The following is a 16,518-nucleotide window of genomic DNA, read 5'->3' on the forward strand; positions in this document are numbered from 1 at the left end:
GTGGCATTACTCATCAGGGAAAATGTCACGGCAGTGCTCGGAGGGCTCGACTACTGAGGCAGTTTGGGTGGAGTTGAGGAATAAAAAAGGGACAACCATGTTAATGGGACTATATTATAGACCTTCTGATAGTCAGCGGGATTTAGAGGAACAAATTTGTGGAGAGATAGCAGACAGTTGCAGGAAATATAAAGTTGTGATAGTAGGTGATTTTAACTTTCCACATTGACTGGGACTCCCATACTGTTAAAGGACTGGTTGGGATTGAGTTTGTCAAATGTGTTCAGGAAAGTTTCCTTGATCAATAGAACATAGATCACTACAGCACAGTACAGGCTCTTCGGCCCACAATGTTGTGCCGACATTTTATCCTGCTCTGAGATCTATCTAACCTTTCCCTCCCACATAGCCCCCTATTTTTCTATCATTCATGTGTCTATCTAAGAGTCTCTTAAATGTCCCTAATGTATCTGCCCCACAACCTCTGCAGGCAGTGTGTTCCATGCACCCACCACTCTCTGTAAAAAAAAACAGGCTTACCCCTGACATCCCCCTTATACCTTCCTCCAGTCACCTTAAAATTATGTCCCCTCGTGTTAGCCATTGTTGCCCTGGGAAAAAGTCTCTGACTGTCCACTCGGTCTATGCCTCTTATCATCTTGTACACCTCTATCATGTCACCTCTCATCCTCCTCCTCTCCAAAGAGAAAAGCCCTAGTTTGCTCAACCTATCCTCATAAGACATGCTCTCGAATCCAGGTAACATTCTGGTAAATCTCCTCTGCACCCTCTCCAAAGCTTCCACATCCTTTCTATAATGAGGCGACCAGAACTGAACACAATACTCCAAGTGTGGTCTGACCAGAATCCTATAGAGCTGCAACATCACCTCGCAGCTCTTGAACTCAATACCCTGACTAATGAAGGCCAACACTCCATACACCTTCTTAATAACACTATCGACCTGCGTGGCAACCTTGAGGGATCTATGGACGTGGACCCCAAGATCCCTCTGTTCCTCCACACCGCAAAGAGTCCTGCAATTAACCTTGAATTCTGCCTTCAAATTCGATCCCCCAAAGTGTATCACTTCACACTTTTCTAGGTTGAACTCCATCTGCCACTTCTCAGCCCAGCTCTGCATTCTATCAATATCCTGTTGTAACCTACAGCAACCTTCTACACTATCCACAACACCACCAACCTTTGTATCATCAGCAAACTTACTAACCCACCCTTTTATAAAAATCACATAGAGTAGGGGCCCCAGAACAGATCCTTGCAGAACACCACTGGTCACCGACCTCCAGGCGACCAGAAATCCCAACTCCAAATCCAGGCAGAATACACTCCATCTACCACCACCCTCTGTCTTCTATGGGTGAGCCAATTCTGAATCCACACAGCCAAGTTTCCCTGGATCCCATGATTCCTGACTTTCTGAATAAGCCTTCCATGAAGAACCTTATCAAACGCCTTAGTAAAATCCATGTACACCACATCCACTGCTCTACCTTCATCAGTGTGCTTTGTCACATCCTCAAAGAATTCAATCAGGCTCGTGAGGGGAGATGTCATAGGAGTAAGCCTTTTCAGAGATCCCAACTAGAGAGAATGTGATACTGGATCTCCCCTTAGGGAATGAGACGGGGCAGGTGACAGAAGTGAGTGTAGGGGAACACTTTGGATCTAGTGATCATAATTCCATTAGTTTCAAGATAATTATGGAAAAGGACAGGACTGGTCCTTGGGTTAAGATTATGATCTGGAGAAAGGCCAATTTCGATGGCCTCAGAAGGGATCTGGCAGGCGTGGATTGGGATAGGCTGTTTTCCTGCAAAGAGGTGCTTGGTAAGTAGGAGGCCTTCAAGAGTGAAATATTGAGAGTACAGAATCTGTATGTTCCTGTTAGGATAAAAAGCAAGGCTAATAGGTTTAGGGAACCTTGGTTATCGAGGGATGTTGAGGCCCTGGTGAAGAAAAAGGTGGTGCATATCAGGTATAGGCAGTTAGGATCAATTGAGGTGCTTGAGGAGTATAAGAAGTGCAAGCGAACACTTCAGAGAGAAATCAGGAGGGCTGAAAGAGGACATGAGGTTGCTCTGACAGACAAGGTGAAAGAATCCAAAGGGTTTCTATAGCTACATTAAGGGCAAGGATGGCAAGAGACAAAATTGGTCCTCTTGAAGATCAGCATAGTCATCTATGTGTGGAGCTTAGAGAGATGGGGAGATTTTAAATGGATTTTTTGCATCTGTGTTTACTCAGGAGACAGACACAGTGACTATAGAACTGAGAAAAAAGAGTCGTCAGGTCATGGACCATATCTATATTACGGAAAAGGAGGTGTTTGCTGTCTTGAGGTGAATTAGGGTGGATAAATCCCCAGGCCAGACGAGCTGTCCCCTCGGACCTTGTGGGAGGCTAGTGCAAAAATTGCAGGGGCCCTGGCAGAGATATTTAAAACGTCCTTAGCTACGGGTGAGGTGCCAGAGAACTGAAGGATAGGTAATGTTCCGTTGTTTAAGAAAGGCTTTAAGGATAAGCCAGGAAATTATTGGCTGGTGAGCCTGACATCAGCTGTGGGTAAGTTATTGGAAGGTATTCTGAGGGACAGGATATATCAAGTATTTGGATAGATAGGACCTGATTAGGGATAGTCAACATGGCTTTGTGCATGACAGGTCATGTCTAACCAATCTAATAGAGTTTTTTGAGGAGGTTACCAGGAAGGTTGATGAAGCGAAGGCAGTGGATGTTACCTACATAGACTTTAGCAAGGCCTTTGACAAAGTCCCTCATGGGAGGCTCGTCCAGAATGTTAAGTCGCTTGGCATTCAGGATGAATTGGCTTAGCGGGAGAAGCCAGAGAGTGGTAGTAGATGGTTCTCTCTCTGACTGGAGGCCTGTGACTAGTGGTGTGCCGCAGGGATCGGTGCTGGGCCCGTTGTTGTTTATCATCTATATTAATGATTTAGATAATGTGGTAAACTGGATCAGCAAATTTGCAGATGACACCAAGATTGGGGGCGTAATGGACAGCGAGGAAGGCTGTCAAAGCTTGCAAAGTGATCTGGGCCAGCTGGGAAAATGGGCTGAAACATGGCAGATGGAATTTAATGCAGACAAGTGTGAGGTGATGCACTTTGGGAGGACAAACCAGGGTAAGACTTACACAGTGAATGGTAGGGCTCTGAGGTGTGCGGTAGAACAAAGGGACCTGGGAATACAGATCCATAGTTCCTTGAAAGTGGCATCGCCAGTAGATAGGGTCATAAAGAGAGCTTTTGGCACATTGGCCTTCATAAATCAGGGCATTGAGTATAGGAGTTGGGATGTTATGTTGAAGTTGTACAAGATGTTGGTGAGGCTGAATTTGGAGTATTGTGTGCAGTTCCGGTCACCTACCTACAGGAAAAATATCAATAAGCTTGAAAGAGCGCAGAGAAAATTTACACAGATGTTGCCAGGACTTGAGGATCTGAGTTACAGGGAAAGGTTGAATAGGTTAGGACTTTATTCCTGGAGCACAGGAGAATGACGGGAGATGTTAGAGGAGTATACAAAATTATGAGGGATGTAGATAGGGTGAATGTATGCAGGCTTTTTCCCCTCAGGTTGGGTGAGACTACAACTAGAGGACATGGGTTTAGGGTGGAAGGTGAACTATTTAAGGGGAATCTGAGGGGGAACTACTTCACTCAGAGGGTGGTGCGAGTGTGGAGCGACCTGCCAGCGGAAGTGGTGGATGCGGGTTCATTTGTAACATTTAAGAGAAGTTTGGATAGGTGCATGGATGGGAGGTGTTTGGAGGGACATGGTCTGGGTGCAGGTAGATGGGATGAGGCAGAACACCAGACCGGCATGGGCTAGATGGGCCCGAAGGGTGTGTTTCTCTGCTGTAGTGCTCTATGACTAACAAGCTGTATGCTTAGCAACATAACAGTTTGTAAGCATTTATTGAATAGCAATCATTATATGATGAATTTAATGTCGTGTTTGAAAAGGAGAAATGGAAAACTGTTACTAAGTGTCTAGGTTTGATAAAGGTGGCATCCATACAATATACAAAGTCTTTCCACAGTAAACTTGGTAAATCCATTAATGGTACCAGCACAGTGGAGCATAATAAAAATAACATACTTTGATGCAGAACCAGTTTATATCCATAAAGAGGAAAGTTCTAATTGCCAGAAAAACCTTGGATGACAAGGAGCAATGTAAAACTAAAAAAGGACTACAGAAATGTTAAAAGCTTGAAAAGATCTCAATGAATGGGAGTGATAGAAAGACCAGAACAGTAAGAGATCTGTAAGGAAATATGTAAAGAAGCTTGCAAGTGATGTTCAGATCAACCAACAATAATAATAGGAAGGGGAGGGTGAACAGGAACAAAACAGTCCTTCAAAAACATGTGATAGTGACGTGGTAAATGATTACCTTGCACTGGTATCTACAGTAGGGTAATAGGACTTACCAGGAAAACTGAATCAGGGACAGGTCAAAAATTAATGTATGCACAGCAACAATCAAGAAGAAAATAATGACGGTAAAGGATGATGGACGGACCCAGCCCAGGGTTTAAAGGAACTTGTGAACATTGCAGATTCCCCAACTCTGTTTCAAAGCTCCCTCGACTGGGGAAATGTTACGGTAGGCTAGGAACCTGCACGTGTCACTCTGTAATTTAAGGTGAGGGAGAGAAGCCAGGGAATTGTAGACCAGTTAACATCACACCTGCTGTTGGGAAATTCCAAGAATCCATAGTTAAGGAAAGGGTAACTGACTACCTTGAACATTTCTAGTTGATGAGAGAGACCTGGCAGGCAAAGTCTGATGAAGCTGATCTGAACTCTGAGATGATGAAAATAGTGGACAGGGCAACATCTGTGGATGTTAATAATATGGACTTCCAGATGATATTTGATTATAATCCCTCATAAGACTGTTTCATGAAGTTAAAGCCCATGGAAATGAAGGCAATTTAGGAAATAGACCAAATAGCGAGAGAGAGGCTAGTGATCGTGGGCGGGGACTGAAACCGGGCAGGAGCGACCATTGGGGGTGTAAGGATCTGGATTGGGGCAGAAAGATACCTGACCCACTGAGCTGCGCTGACCATCAAGCACTTATTTTTATGTTAATCCTACCCTAACTTAATTCATTCACCCCAACATTCCCATTAACTCCCCCCAACTTCTATCACTCACTTACACACTAGGGGCAATTTACAGCAGCCAATTAACCTACCAACCCGCATATCTTTGGGATGTAGGAGGAAACTGGAGCCCCTGGGGGAAATCTACGCAGTCACAGAGAGCATGCAAACTCCATACACACAGCAACCGAGGTCAGGATCAAACATGGGTCTCTGGAGCTGTGTGGCAACAGTTCTTCTAGCTATGCCACACTGCCGTGCATTTTAAATTGTGTTTATAGATTATTAGGAGGATGGGATAACTGGTTTCTAACTGGGAAAGCTGGGAATGGGAAAATCCCAAAGAGACTTGGAGATCCACGTATGTTAAACTGAGGCAGGCAGGTGTAGAAAATAATCAAAGTCTGATTGAGTGACCTTTATATCTAGAGAACTGGAGTACATCGAGTAGACATTATGCTCCAGAGACGCACAGCCCTAGTTAGACCCCACTGGAAGGAGTCCTGGACATCTAAGATTTGGAAGGATGTACTGGCCTTGAAAGGAATGCAACATAGTTAGAACATAGAACAGTACAGCACAGAAACAAGCCCTTCAGCCCACCATGTCTGTGCTGACCATGATGCTAACCCAAACTAATCCCATCTGCTTGCACGTGATCTATATCCTTCCATCCCCTACCTGTTCTCGTGCCTGTCTAAATGCCTCTTAAACATTGCTATCATGTCTGCTTCCACCATCTCCCCTGCTAGCATATACCAGGCACCTACGACTCTGTTTCTTAAAAAAAACTTGCCCCGTAAATCTTTAAACATCCCCCCCAACCTGAAACTGTGCCCTCTAATATTTGATATTTCTACCTTTGGAAAAATACTATCTATCCTATCTATGCCTCTCATAATTTTATAAACTTCTATCAGGTCTCCCCTCGACACTGCAGAGAAAACAATCCAAGTTTGTCCAACCTCTCCTAGCTCATACCCTCGAAGATTTACCAGGGTGATGCCTGAACTCCCAGGCTTAACTTACAAGAGAACATTTTTATAACTGGGATTGTGTTCCCTAAGTTTTTATATTAAGCTGGGTAATATGGTGGATACAAACTGAATTTCAGAGGTTTAAGTAGCCCGCTCTGGTACTGAGTTCCAAATTCGAGTTGAGTTAGACTGTTAGTGTTCTCGCTGTTTTGTGTTCCATGTCAGGAACCTGTTTTCCCTATTTCTCCTGTCCTAAACATCATGCTTCCAACTGTACATCTTCTTGTAAACACCATATCATTCCACTTCTGTAATGTTTCCTGCTCCAAGACCCTGATCTATGTCTTTATTCCCCCCATTCTCATCTGGCAGCCCACCCATGCATCACGAGATGTAGCTCGTCCAAAACTCTGTGACTAGAATCCTACCCCACAGCATCCATCTCTCACCCTGTGCTTGCTGACCTATGTTGGCTTCTGGTCTGCCTGCATTTTGATTTAAACATTCTGATTTTGTTGTAATCCTCCCATTGCCCAGGCCCACAACACCCTGGGAACTCTGTGCCCTTCCAGCTCTGGCCCCTTGTCCATCCTCTGTTTCCTTCATTTCTCCATAGTTCAGGGAGAGACTTACAGCTGCCTAGACCCTAAACTCTGAAAGTCTCTCCCTGAACTATTTCTATTAATATGTACCTTGTACCTCGCGTCTTGGACGTCTGTCGTAAGTTTTACACTACTTTGGGAAGTTTTATGGGCACTTTGTAAAAGTGGGTGGTTGCTTCAATGCATTATCATATGCCTAATCTATCTTGCCATGAAATGCTTTAATGAAACCCTTGTGACATTCCTGTAGCAAAATGTCAAATCACATGTTTGTGATAAGATTCTGTTTTCTGCTCCTTTCACCTTAGCCCCAAACTACCAACACCGTTGAGGAGCCTCTTGACTTGATCAGACTTAGTCTGGATGAACGGATTTATGTAAAGATGAGGAATGATCGAGAGCTTCGCGGCAGACTACACGTGGGTAACCAGTTGAATTATTGCAATGTTACGGGAACAAACAAACGGCCTGTGACTAGTGGGGTACAGGGGTACAGCAGGGATTGGTGCTTGTGACCCAGATATTCACATTCTCTATTGGTGATGTGGTTGAGTCAAAATGTCATATTTCCAAGTTGCTGATGACATTAAGCTGGATGGGATTGTGAGTAGGGAGGAGGATGGAAAGAAGTTTTAAGGGGATAAGGTCGCCTCTACTTCCTCAGGAGGCTAAGGGAATTCAGTATTTTTATCGATGCACCATAGAAAGCATCCTATCCAGATGCATCGTGGCTTAGTATGACAACTGCTCTGCCCGGGACCGCAAGAAACTGCAGAGAGTTGTGGACACAGTTCAGCACATCACGGAAACCAGCCTCCCCTCTATGGACTCGGTCTACACTTCCCACTGCGTCGGTAATCAAAGACCCTACCTACCCCAGACATTCTCTCTTTTCCCCACTCCCATCAGGCAGAATATACAAAAGCCTGAAAGCACGTACCACCAGGCTCAAGGACAGCTTCTAGCCCACTGTTATAAGACTATTGAATGGTCCCCTAGTACGATAAGGTGGACTCTTGACCTCACAATCTACCTTGTTATGACCTTATTGTCTGCCTGCACTGCACTTTCTCTGTAACTGTGACGCTTTATTCTGCATTCTGTTATTGTTTTCTCTTGTACTACCTCAATGCACTTTGTAATGAAATGATCTGTATGAACGGTATGCAAGACAAGTTTTTCACTGTGCCTCGGTACATGTGACAATAATAAACCAATTTACCAATATGGACAAGCTGATTGAGAACATGACAGGTGCAAAATATTGTGGAGAAAAATGTGGGATCATCTATTTTGTTAGACAATTCAGAACAGTTGAGTAATTTCTGAATGGTGAGAAGTTGGAAAAGGATGTTCAAGAGGAGTGCTTGTACTTGGATCGCTAAAAACTAACATGCAAGAAGGCAAATCAGAATTGGATTTATTATCATGACTTATGACATGAAATTTGTTTTGTGGCAGCAGTACAGTGCAAAGACATTATTACTATAAATTACATAAATAGTGACAAAAAAAAGGAATAACGTGGTAGCGATCATGAACCGTTCAGAAATCTGATGGCGGAGGGGAAGAAGCTGTTCCTGAATCGTTGAGTGTGGGTCTTCAGGCTCCTGCACCACCTCCCCGATAGTAGTAATGAGAAGAGGGCACGCCCCAGATGGTGAGGGTCCTTAGTGATGGATGCTGCCTTCTTGAGGCACCGCTTCTTGAGACCATGGAAGGAATAGAACATGAAGTTGAGAATAAATGGACTGTTGATGTTTAATATAAGAGGGTTTGAATACAGGAGCAAAGATGTCTTACACCAAAGCCTGGTGAGACCACACCTGGAATATTGTGCACAGTTTTGGTCTCTTACTGAAAATAGGATACAGTTGCCTTAGGAGGGCAATGAAGAGTCTCCAGATTGGTTCCAGGGGTGACTGAAGCAAAACAAGAAAATGCTGGAAGCACTCAGCAGGTCTGGCACCAGGGTCTTTGACCAGTAATGCTAAACTCTCCATAGATGCTATCTGGCCCTCTGAGCTTTTCCAGCATTCTCTTCTCACTGCATAAGCTGAATATGTATTGTCTTTCCTCTTGCACCAGCCCATAGTTTGGTGGTTGATATCTGAACTAATAATCCTGAGAATGTGTGTTCAGGTCTTGGTATAGCAGTTTGGCCTTCTATGACAATCAGGTTGTGAATGTCTTCTCGGGACACAAACCTGTCATCCCTAATAAAAAGGAGACACAAAGACTGCAGATGCTGGAAATCTTGAGCAACACACGAAATGCTGGAGGAATTCAGCAGGTCAGCAGGGCCCTTGAAGCGTCTCAACCTGAAACTTCAACTGTCTATTTCCCTCCATAGATGCTGCCTGACCCACTGAGTTGATCCTTAATAAAAACATAACATGCTGGAAAAACTCAGCAAGTCATCTATAGAAAGAATCAGGTTGAAGACCTTTCATCGGAACTGGGAAAGAGGATAATGTGAGTTTTAAGTTGCAGAAAGGGTGTGAATAGGACAAAGGGAATTAGTGAGGCCAGGGCTGCTCAGTTTGCAGAGCTGTCTGGTAATTAGATTGACAGTGGCAATTGGCGAGAAGGAAAACTGAGAAACGGACATGTAAAACTATTAAAAATGGGTCAGAGCTCTTGTTGAGAACTGAAACCAAAAGGAGGATGTTGGACATGTCCTGCAGATTAGGCAGTATCTGTGGAGAGAGAACAACTGAACTGATATTACTGATGGATAACCTTGCAGCAGAACTGGTCAGTCGTCCTGACTAGCCGTGATGCAGGGTCTTGACCCAAAACACCAACCATCCCTTTGCTTCCATGGATGCTGCCTGACCCATTGAGTTCCTCCAGCAGTTTTTTGCTCCAGGTCCTAGCCTCTGCAGTCTCTTGTGTATCTGTTCTACTCCCAAGTTTGCTGCTTCTTATGTTTGTGGCTCAGGTAGTAATGCAGAGGTTATGACCCTTTCAAGTTCTCTTCAATTTATCAGGACTCTCCAAAGAGAACCTCTTGCCTACTGTTCTGAGTTGTCTGTCACCAAGTGATGTATTGGTCCCTGCCTCTCTCACACTCTCTCTCCCCCCACTATCTTTGAATGATACAGGCTTGGTAGTAACACAGTCCTTGCCAGGGTTATGGACATCCAGAGCATGTATAATTGATGCTTTGTTTTTTTAATGTTTAAGCCTAAAAATGTTCCTACAGGGCTTGTGTCAAGATAGGTTAACATTGCCACTTGTGACATGGCCTTAGGCAAAACCTTGATCTAGTCAGGTGACAGAAGATTGCAGAGATTTGAATAAGGCAATTTTAATAGAACCCAGGAATTAAAAATAAAGCAGGTCCAGTAGCACCTGAGGCCTGGAGTTTCTGTGTCAGACACACCCTGATTAGCCCCCGGGTTATCTCTTAAGAATAAGTAGCCTCACTGTTGTGTGCAGACTGGTATGTTAAAGCCTTCAGTGTACAGAGGAGAATGGTCCCAGGGAAAAGGGACTTGCAGAAGCTGAGATTGTTCTCCTCGGAGCAATGAAGGTTAATAACATTTACAATAATAACGCGTTTATATAAATCCTTTAAACAAATCAAAATGTTCTACATACGCAGTGAAACTTTTGTCAAATAAAATTTGACAGAATCACAAGGAGGTATTAGGGCAGATGGCCAAAAGCTTGGTCAAGAGTGTTTGAAGGAGCATCTTAAAGGAGTGGACAGGGGGAGATGGTGGACTGGGGGAGGTGAGGATTAGAGTTCAGGGCCTTGGAGGCTGAGTGTTGGCAGGATTCAGATTGGGTGTGCTTAAGAGACCAAGTTGGAGGAATGCATATTGATGGGTTGTAGCACTGGAGGAAGTTATGGAGGTACTGAGCAAGAAGAACATGAAGGGACTTGTAAACAAGGATAAGAATTTTAAAATCATGGTCCTGCTCAACAAGGGGCTTTGGGTGAGGTTAAGTTTTTGGAGGGCAACAGATGGGAATTCAGTATGGAATGACTCAATGGAGATGCTGAAAATGGAGATAGTAAACGAGAAAGTTCCCATTGTCAGTAAGGTTGGGAATCACCCACGCTGTCGAGCTCCACCTGTCTCACCCACGGCAGAGTCTTGTGGATCCTGCATAGGACAGACAGCACCCACAGAACTGTAATGGAAGCAAGTTGTCCTTAAGTCGTGTTTTAAAAAAAAATAGTTATAAGAAAATCACTGGTGACATGAAGGAATATTTTTTCATAGTGAGTTGTATTCTAGAGCACTGTCTGAGCAGGCTGGTTAGTAACCATCATAAGGGAGCTGGTTAAAATACTTGGTTAATATTGCAGGACAGGGTGCGAGAGACTAATTAGATAGATTTTTTCAGAGAGCTGGCACAGACCTAAAGGAACATGTGGTCTCCCTTTGTTCTGCACTACTCTTGGTTATATGCACACTTGGATGCCGAGCTCCAAGTCATCATTGATTCCTTCACCGAAGCTTGCAAAAGGATAAGCCCTGCCCTCACCACAGTGTTGTGCGCCTCCACCCAAAACAATCAAGGTCCATGATGAAACCCTACTTGAGATGCATCACTTCATACCCTGGAAGTCACCTGTCAGCAAGGGGATTGCGATGACGAAATCTTTAACTGCCTCCAACGTGCCAGCACTGCTTTTGGCCAAATGAAGAAGTGTTTGAACATTATACCTGCCACCAAGTGTTGGTCTACAGAGCAGCAGTGATCCCCATCTTCCTGTATGCTTCAAAGACATGGCTAACTTACAGCAGGTATCTCAAAGCACTGGAGAGGCACCACCTCCATTGCCTCTCTAAAATCCTTCAAATCTGTTGGCAGGATAGACACACGGACATCCCAGCGTCACAGTTCTTAATGCGCTCAACAATATCTGATGGGTGAGCCACGTTGTCCACATTCCTGCCACCAGATGCCCGAAACAAACACTCCACCATGGCAACAATTCCTAGGAGGGCAGAAAACATGCTTCATGGTATCCTCCAAACTTCCTCGATAAAATGTAACGCCCTCATCCACTGCTGGGAATCCTCAACCCAAGTATCTAAGAAGGCAACAAGCACTTTGAGTCTCTCTGGGAGCATGTGGAGGCCAAACGCAGACAGTGGAAAGAGTCATGATAATCCAAATCACCCATTTACCTGCCCCATCAAGCCCAACCTGCCTCACCCTTGGCAGAGTTTGCAGATCCTACACGGGACCAGGCAGCACCCACAGATCTGCATCAGAAGCAAGTCATCCTTAAATTTGAGTGACTGCTGAAGAAAATTCCATAATTTTGATGATTTGCTAAAATGAGTAATTGGAGGGTTTTAAAAATAGAATGCATTAGTCCCTGGTGATAAACTACTTATTGGGCAGCTGAATTAAGTTTGTCAAAGGGGTCACCTTGATCAAAATCACAAATGTTGTGGTGCAGCATTGGGTGGAAGTTTAAATTGCAATCCCAGAGCATTAGCTTAAAAACCATTGCCCCCGACCCATAGTTGATTTATTTCTGGAAGTCAGCAGTCCTGATTTATACAGGAAGATTGTATTTCCCAATATTATGAGCAAAGCCACTAGTTTTGTGTTTGGATGAGAAAAGCAGACTGTTATTGCCCACAGTGGTTTTAAAACCCCAGAGTCCCACGTGACTTGGTCACTGGATCAGGTTCCCCAGTTTATGACTATTGGAAAAAGCTGTGCGTTGGAGGCCAGGAGCACATCTAATTTTACTGCCATTTCCTGTGTGGGCTGATTTTGTTGAAAGCTTTTCAGAAGGTGATACACCCAAAGTCTCAGCTTACAGGAGAGAGCTAACATTTAGAAAAAAATTCAAGGTATCTCTCATTAGAATATTGAATTCCACAGGGAGTAGGAGGTGCTGACTTCAAAGTTGAACTGATTATGATGCAATGTAATAGAAGGGCGATGGAAAGAGTAAATTAAATGTTGGTGTGTAGGAAAGAATGTTGCCTGCAACATGGAAAGAGAGTGCTTTAATGCCAATGAAGTACTTGCTGAAGTGTAGCTTCTGTTGCAATGTGGTAAATGCAGCAACTAATTTGCAAACAGCGTGATCCTACAAACAGCAATGTGTTAATCAGCAGAGAATCTTTTTTAAGTGATGTTTGAGGAATGAGTATCAATCAAGAGACCAATGTCCTTCAGGAAAAGCAGCTTTTTGTGTCCATCTGAGAGGGCCTGGCTTAATGTCTTTCCTGAAAGGCAACAGTGACAGTGAAGCACTGCCCCAGGGGTCAGCATGGATTGTGGACCAAAGGCTTTGGAATGAGAGGAGAGTCCACTACCTTCTAACCAAAGCAAGTTGGCATCTCCATGGTTACTTGAGGGTCCTACTATAATATAGTTTCTGATTCAAAAATGTATTCAGTAGAGATGTAAACATGCATCATAATGTTAAGAATTAAGGGAGCTAGTGGTAGGGAGTTGTTGCACAGTGAGCCTCTGGAATGTGGATTTTTCGGTTCGTGGCCCATGGGTGTTACTGGTAAGGCTGCCATTTATTCCCCATTCCCAAATGCTGTTGATGATGGTGGGGAACCTCAAACCTCTCCAGTTGGTGTAATGAAGCTGCACTCACAGTGCTGCTGGCCAAGGAGTTCCAGAATTTAGAATACTTTGCTACACTGCTGTTTAAATAAATTGGATAAACAGTGAAAGAAAAGATTGGAGAGGAAGAGGGGTAGAGAAAGATTACAATACATATCCAATGTTGAGCTAGCAATTATCCATTTGCCCAGTTAGCAGCCTTCTGGATTACAGTTCTGTTAAGAGAACGTTATGTTGCAGTTGTGCAAGGCAATGAGGCCACACATAGAGTACGGTGCACAGTTTTGGTCACCCTGTTACAGAAGAAAAACATCGTTAAGCTGGAAAGAGTGCAATGAGGGTTTATGAGAATGTTGCCAGGACTTGAGGGCCTGAGTTATAGGGAGAGGTTGAACGGGCTAGGACTTTATTCATTGGAGCATAGGAGAATGAGGGGTGACCTAACAAGTGTAATAAAGCCATGAGGAGCATAGATTGGGTGAATGCACTCAGTCTTTTTCCCAGAGAAAAGGGCACAGATTTAAGGGGAGAGGGGAGAGATTTAATAGGAACCTGAGGGGCAACTTCTTCATACAGAGGATGGTCAGTATATGGAACGAGCTGCCAAAGGAAGTGGGTGAGGCAGCTACGATAACAAGATTTAAAAGACATTTGGACAGGTACATGGATAGTAAAGGTTCAGAGGGATATAGGCCAAACGCGGGCAAACGGGACAAGCTTAGATGGGCATCTTGGTTGGCATGGACAAGTTGAGCTGAAGGGCCTGTTTCCGTGCTGTATTACTCTGAGAAAAGAAACAATACTGCTTCGTGGAAAGATACCTGAACACGTAAGCCCAGCTTATTCTTCTCTCCCTGGGGTGTTATTAATTGGCCTTCCATGGTGTTGCACACATCGAGTTGACTGCAGCCTTGTGAAGCAGGGGAGAGCATAATTGGATCAGCCCATGCAGACATCATTCTGTGTTGTTCGTTTACTATTTTCCTATTGTTCATATTTATGATGAATAACAGTCTCTGTGGTTGCCAAGACACGATAGCACCCTCCTGCCTGTGGTGGCGATACAGCATCTTCCCAGCAGATGGCTGTGATTGCAGTCTGACAGACTAATTCACGTAGTCAGCCACCGTTATGAATGTGAGCATTGGAATTTATAATGCACAGGCTCCCAGGCGTATGGAGATATAATTATAATTAGTTATGTGCAAAATCTGTCATTGTTCTTTCTCAAGGTTACATTGCAAGAGACTATTTGAAACGTGCTCTTTGTAATCACAGGCATACGATCAGCACTTGAATATGATTTTGGGAGATGTCGAAGAGACGGTTACAACTGTGGAAATTGATGAGGAAACATATGAGGAGATATACAAAGTAAGTGCAACGCTCTTCTCTCTGCATCTTCTCTTTATGATCTCATGTTATTCTACTATCTACCATGGCAAGTTAGGATCTCCAAGAAGCTTCATACGTTCTTTCTTCCTCCCCCACAAGCATTTGTCTCCAATCTCTGCTGCATCAGTAAGAAACATGTTGTGGCTACCCAGTCTGCCCCTCCCATCCAGTCAACATGTACACCTTATCCAATTCCTGACCAATGCCAGCATCAGCAAGGACCTGGGAAGAGGTGTCCTTGTTACTAAACAGGAGTGGCTTGTTACTGCCTATACGTAGAATGAATATGTTTACTTGTTTCTCTTTCAAATGTTTTAAATTCTGAGAGGACTTGACAAAGTACGTATGAATTGAGAGCAGGAATACACCACTATCCTGTGAGTCTGCTCTGCCATTTAATAAGATTAGGCCGCCTGACTACTCATGGTAACCTTTCACCCCTTTGCTTTTCAAGAACCTACCTAACCCTTTCAAAAGAAATTCAAATATTCTGCTTCCACGTCCTTGAGAGTTCTAAAGACTTTCAACCATTTGAGAGAAAAAACTTACCTTATTTGTTGTAACTGGATGACCTCTTGTTTTTAAACTGTAACCTCTTAATTCCATTTCTCCCACAAGAGGAAATGTCTTTACATCCAGCCTGTCAGGTACCCCTGGATCTTGTCTTTTAATCAAGCCATCTTTTAATCTTCTGAGCTTCAGCAGACGCAAGCCTAGCCTGTCCAGTATTTCTTCATCAGGTAAACTGCCCATCCTAGGAATTAGTAGATGTGGAGAGTTGTTTCCCTAGTCAGGAGAGTCTAGAACTAGGGGGTGATAGTATCAGAGTAAGAGAATGGCTTTCAGGGGTTGCGATGGGAGGAAGGTTTTCACCAAGGGGGCTGTGATACGAAGTACATGAAATTTTTTCCAGGCAGACGTGGACAGGTTTTGGGACACTGCATAGGGGAGATATGGGGACTGGGAAAGAAAAAGATATGAAGTAGGGTGGCAATGGCCAGTACCAGAGGACATCTGTTTAAGGAGAGCGGAGGAAAGTTTAGGGGAGATGTCAGAGGTAGTTTCTTTTTTTACACACAGAGTGGCGGGTGCCTGGAACGTACTGCCAGGGGTGGTCGTTGAGGCTGATACAATAGGAGCATTTAAAAGGCTCTTGGATAGGCACATGGATGTAGGAAAAAAATGGAGGGGTATGGGCTGTGTAGGAGGGAAGGGTTAGATTGATCATGGGGTAGGTTTATATAAGTCAGCACAACATCGTGGGCTGAAGGACCCATACTATGCTGTACTGTTCTATGTTCTAAATCAGCCATGATCTTACTGAATGCTGGAACTGGCTTGACTCATCACAGTTTCACTCTGTGGCTCAGAATCTGAAGTCAATGATGAAGCAATGCTACTTGCTGCTGACCTCTGTGTATTCCCACAGAGACATGCTCAATGTCAGTGGTGAGACCTTCCCCTTTTCCAGTGTCTGCTGCTATTGTGTGCAAGACTTCTGGCACCTAGGAAGTGTGATGTCATTAAGCTGACTGAGGCAGCAGAAAACAATTTTTAACAACTTTTCAAATATGTACAGAGTACTAAATATCCATGTATTAAAATAAAAGATGAAATATTGTAAGCATTTTTACAGATCAAGTAGTGTTGCAGATTCAAACTTTTATTTGGGCCAGACACTTTGCTAAGCAGTAACTGTGACGTTAAAATCTAAATTTAAAAAGTTCAAATTTCAAAGTCTAGTTTATTGTCATCTGCACAAGTCCATGTGTGCACAGGTGCAATGAAAAACTTACTTGCAGCAGCATCACAGGCACAG

At 43.9% G+C, this 16,518-nt stretch overlaps 1 protein-coding gene across 1 annotated transcript in view; it reads left to right on the forward strand.

Moving 5' to 3' along the window:
• The window catches only part of lsm3 (LSM3 homolog, U6 small nuclear RNA and mRNA degradation associated), a 40,934-nt gene that overhangs the window by 23,448 nt on the left and 968 nt on the right, over nt 1-16,518 (forward strand). The window contains exons 2-3 of the mRNA XM_052017478.1: nt 7,046-7,156; nt 14,583-14,678. Of these exons, the coding sequence (XP_051873438.1) occupies nt 7,046-7,156; nt 14,583-14,678 (207 nt within the window). The remainder of the gene's footprint in view (nt 1-7,045; nt 7,157-14,582; nt 14,679-16,518) is intronic.

The sequence above is a fragment of the Pristis pectinata genome, chromosome 6 (genome assembly GCF_009764475.1).
Source record: "Pristis pectinata isolate sPriPec2 chromosome 6, sPriPec2.1.pri, whole genome shotgun sequence".
NCBI lineage: Eukaryota > Metazoa > Chordata > Chondrichthyes > Rhinopristiformes > Pristidae > Pristis > Pristis pectinata.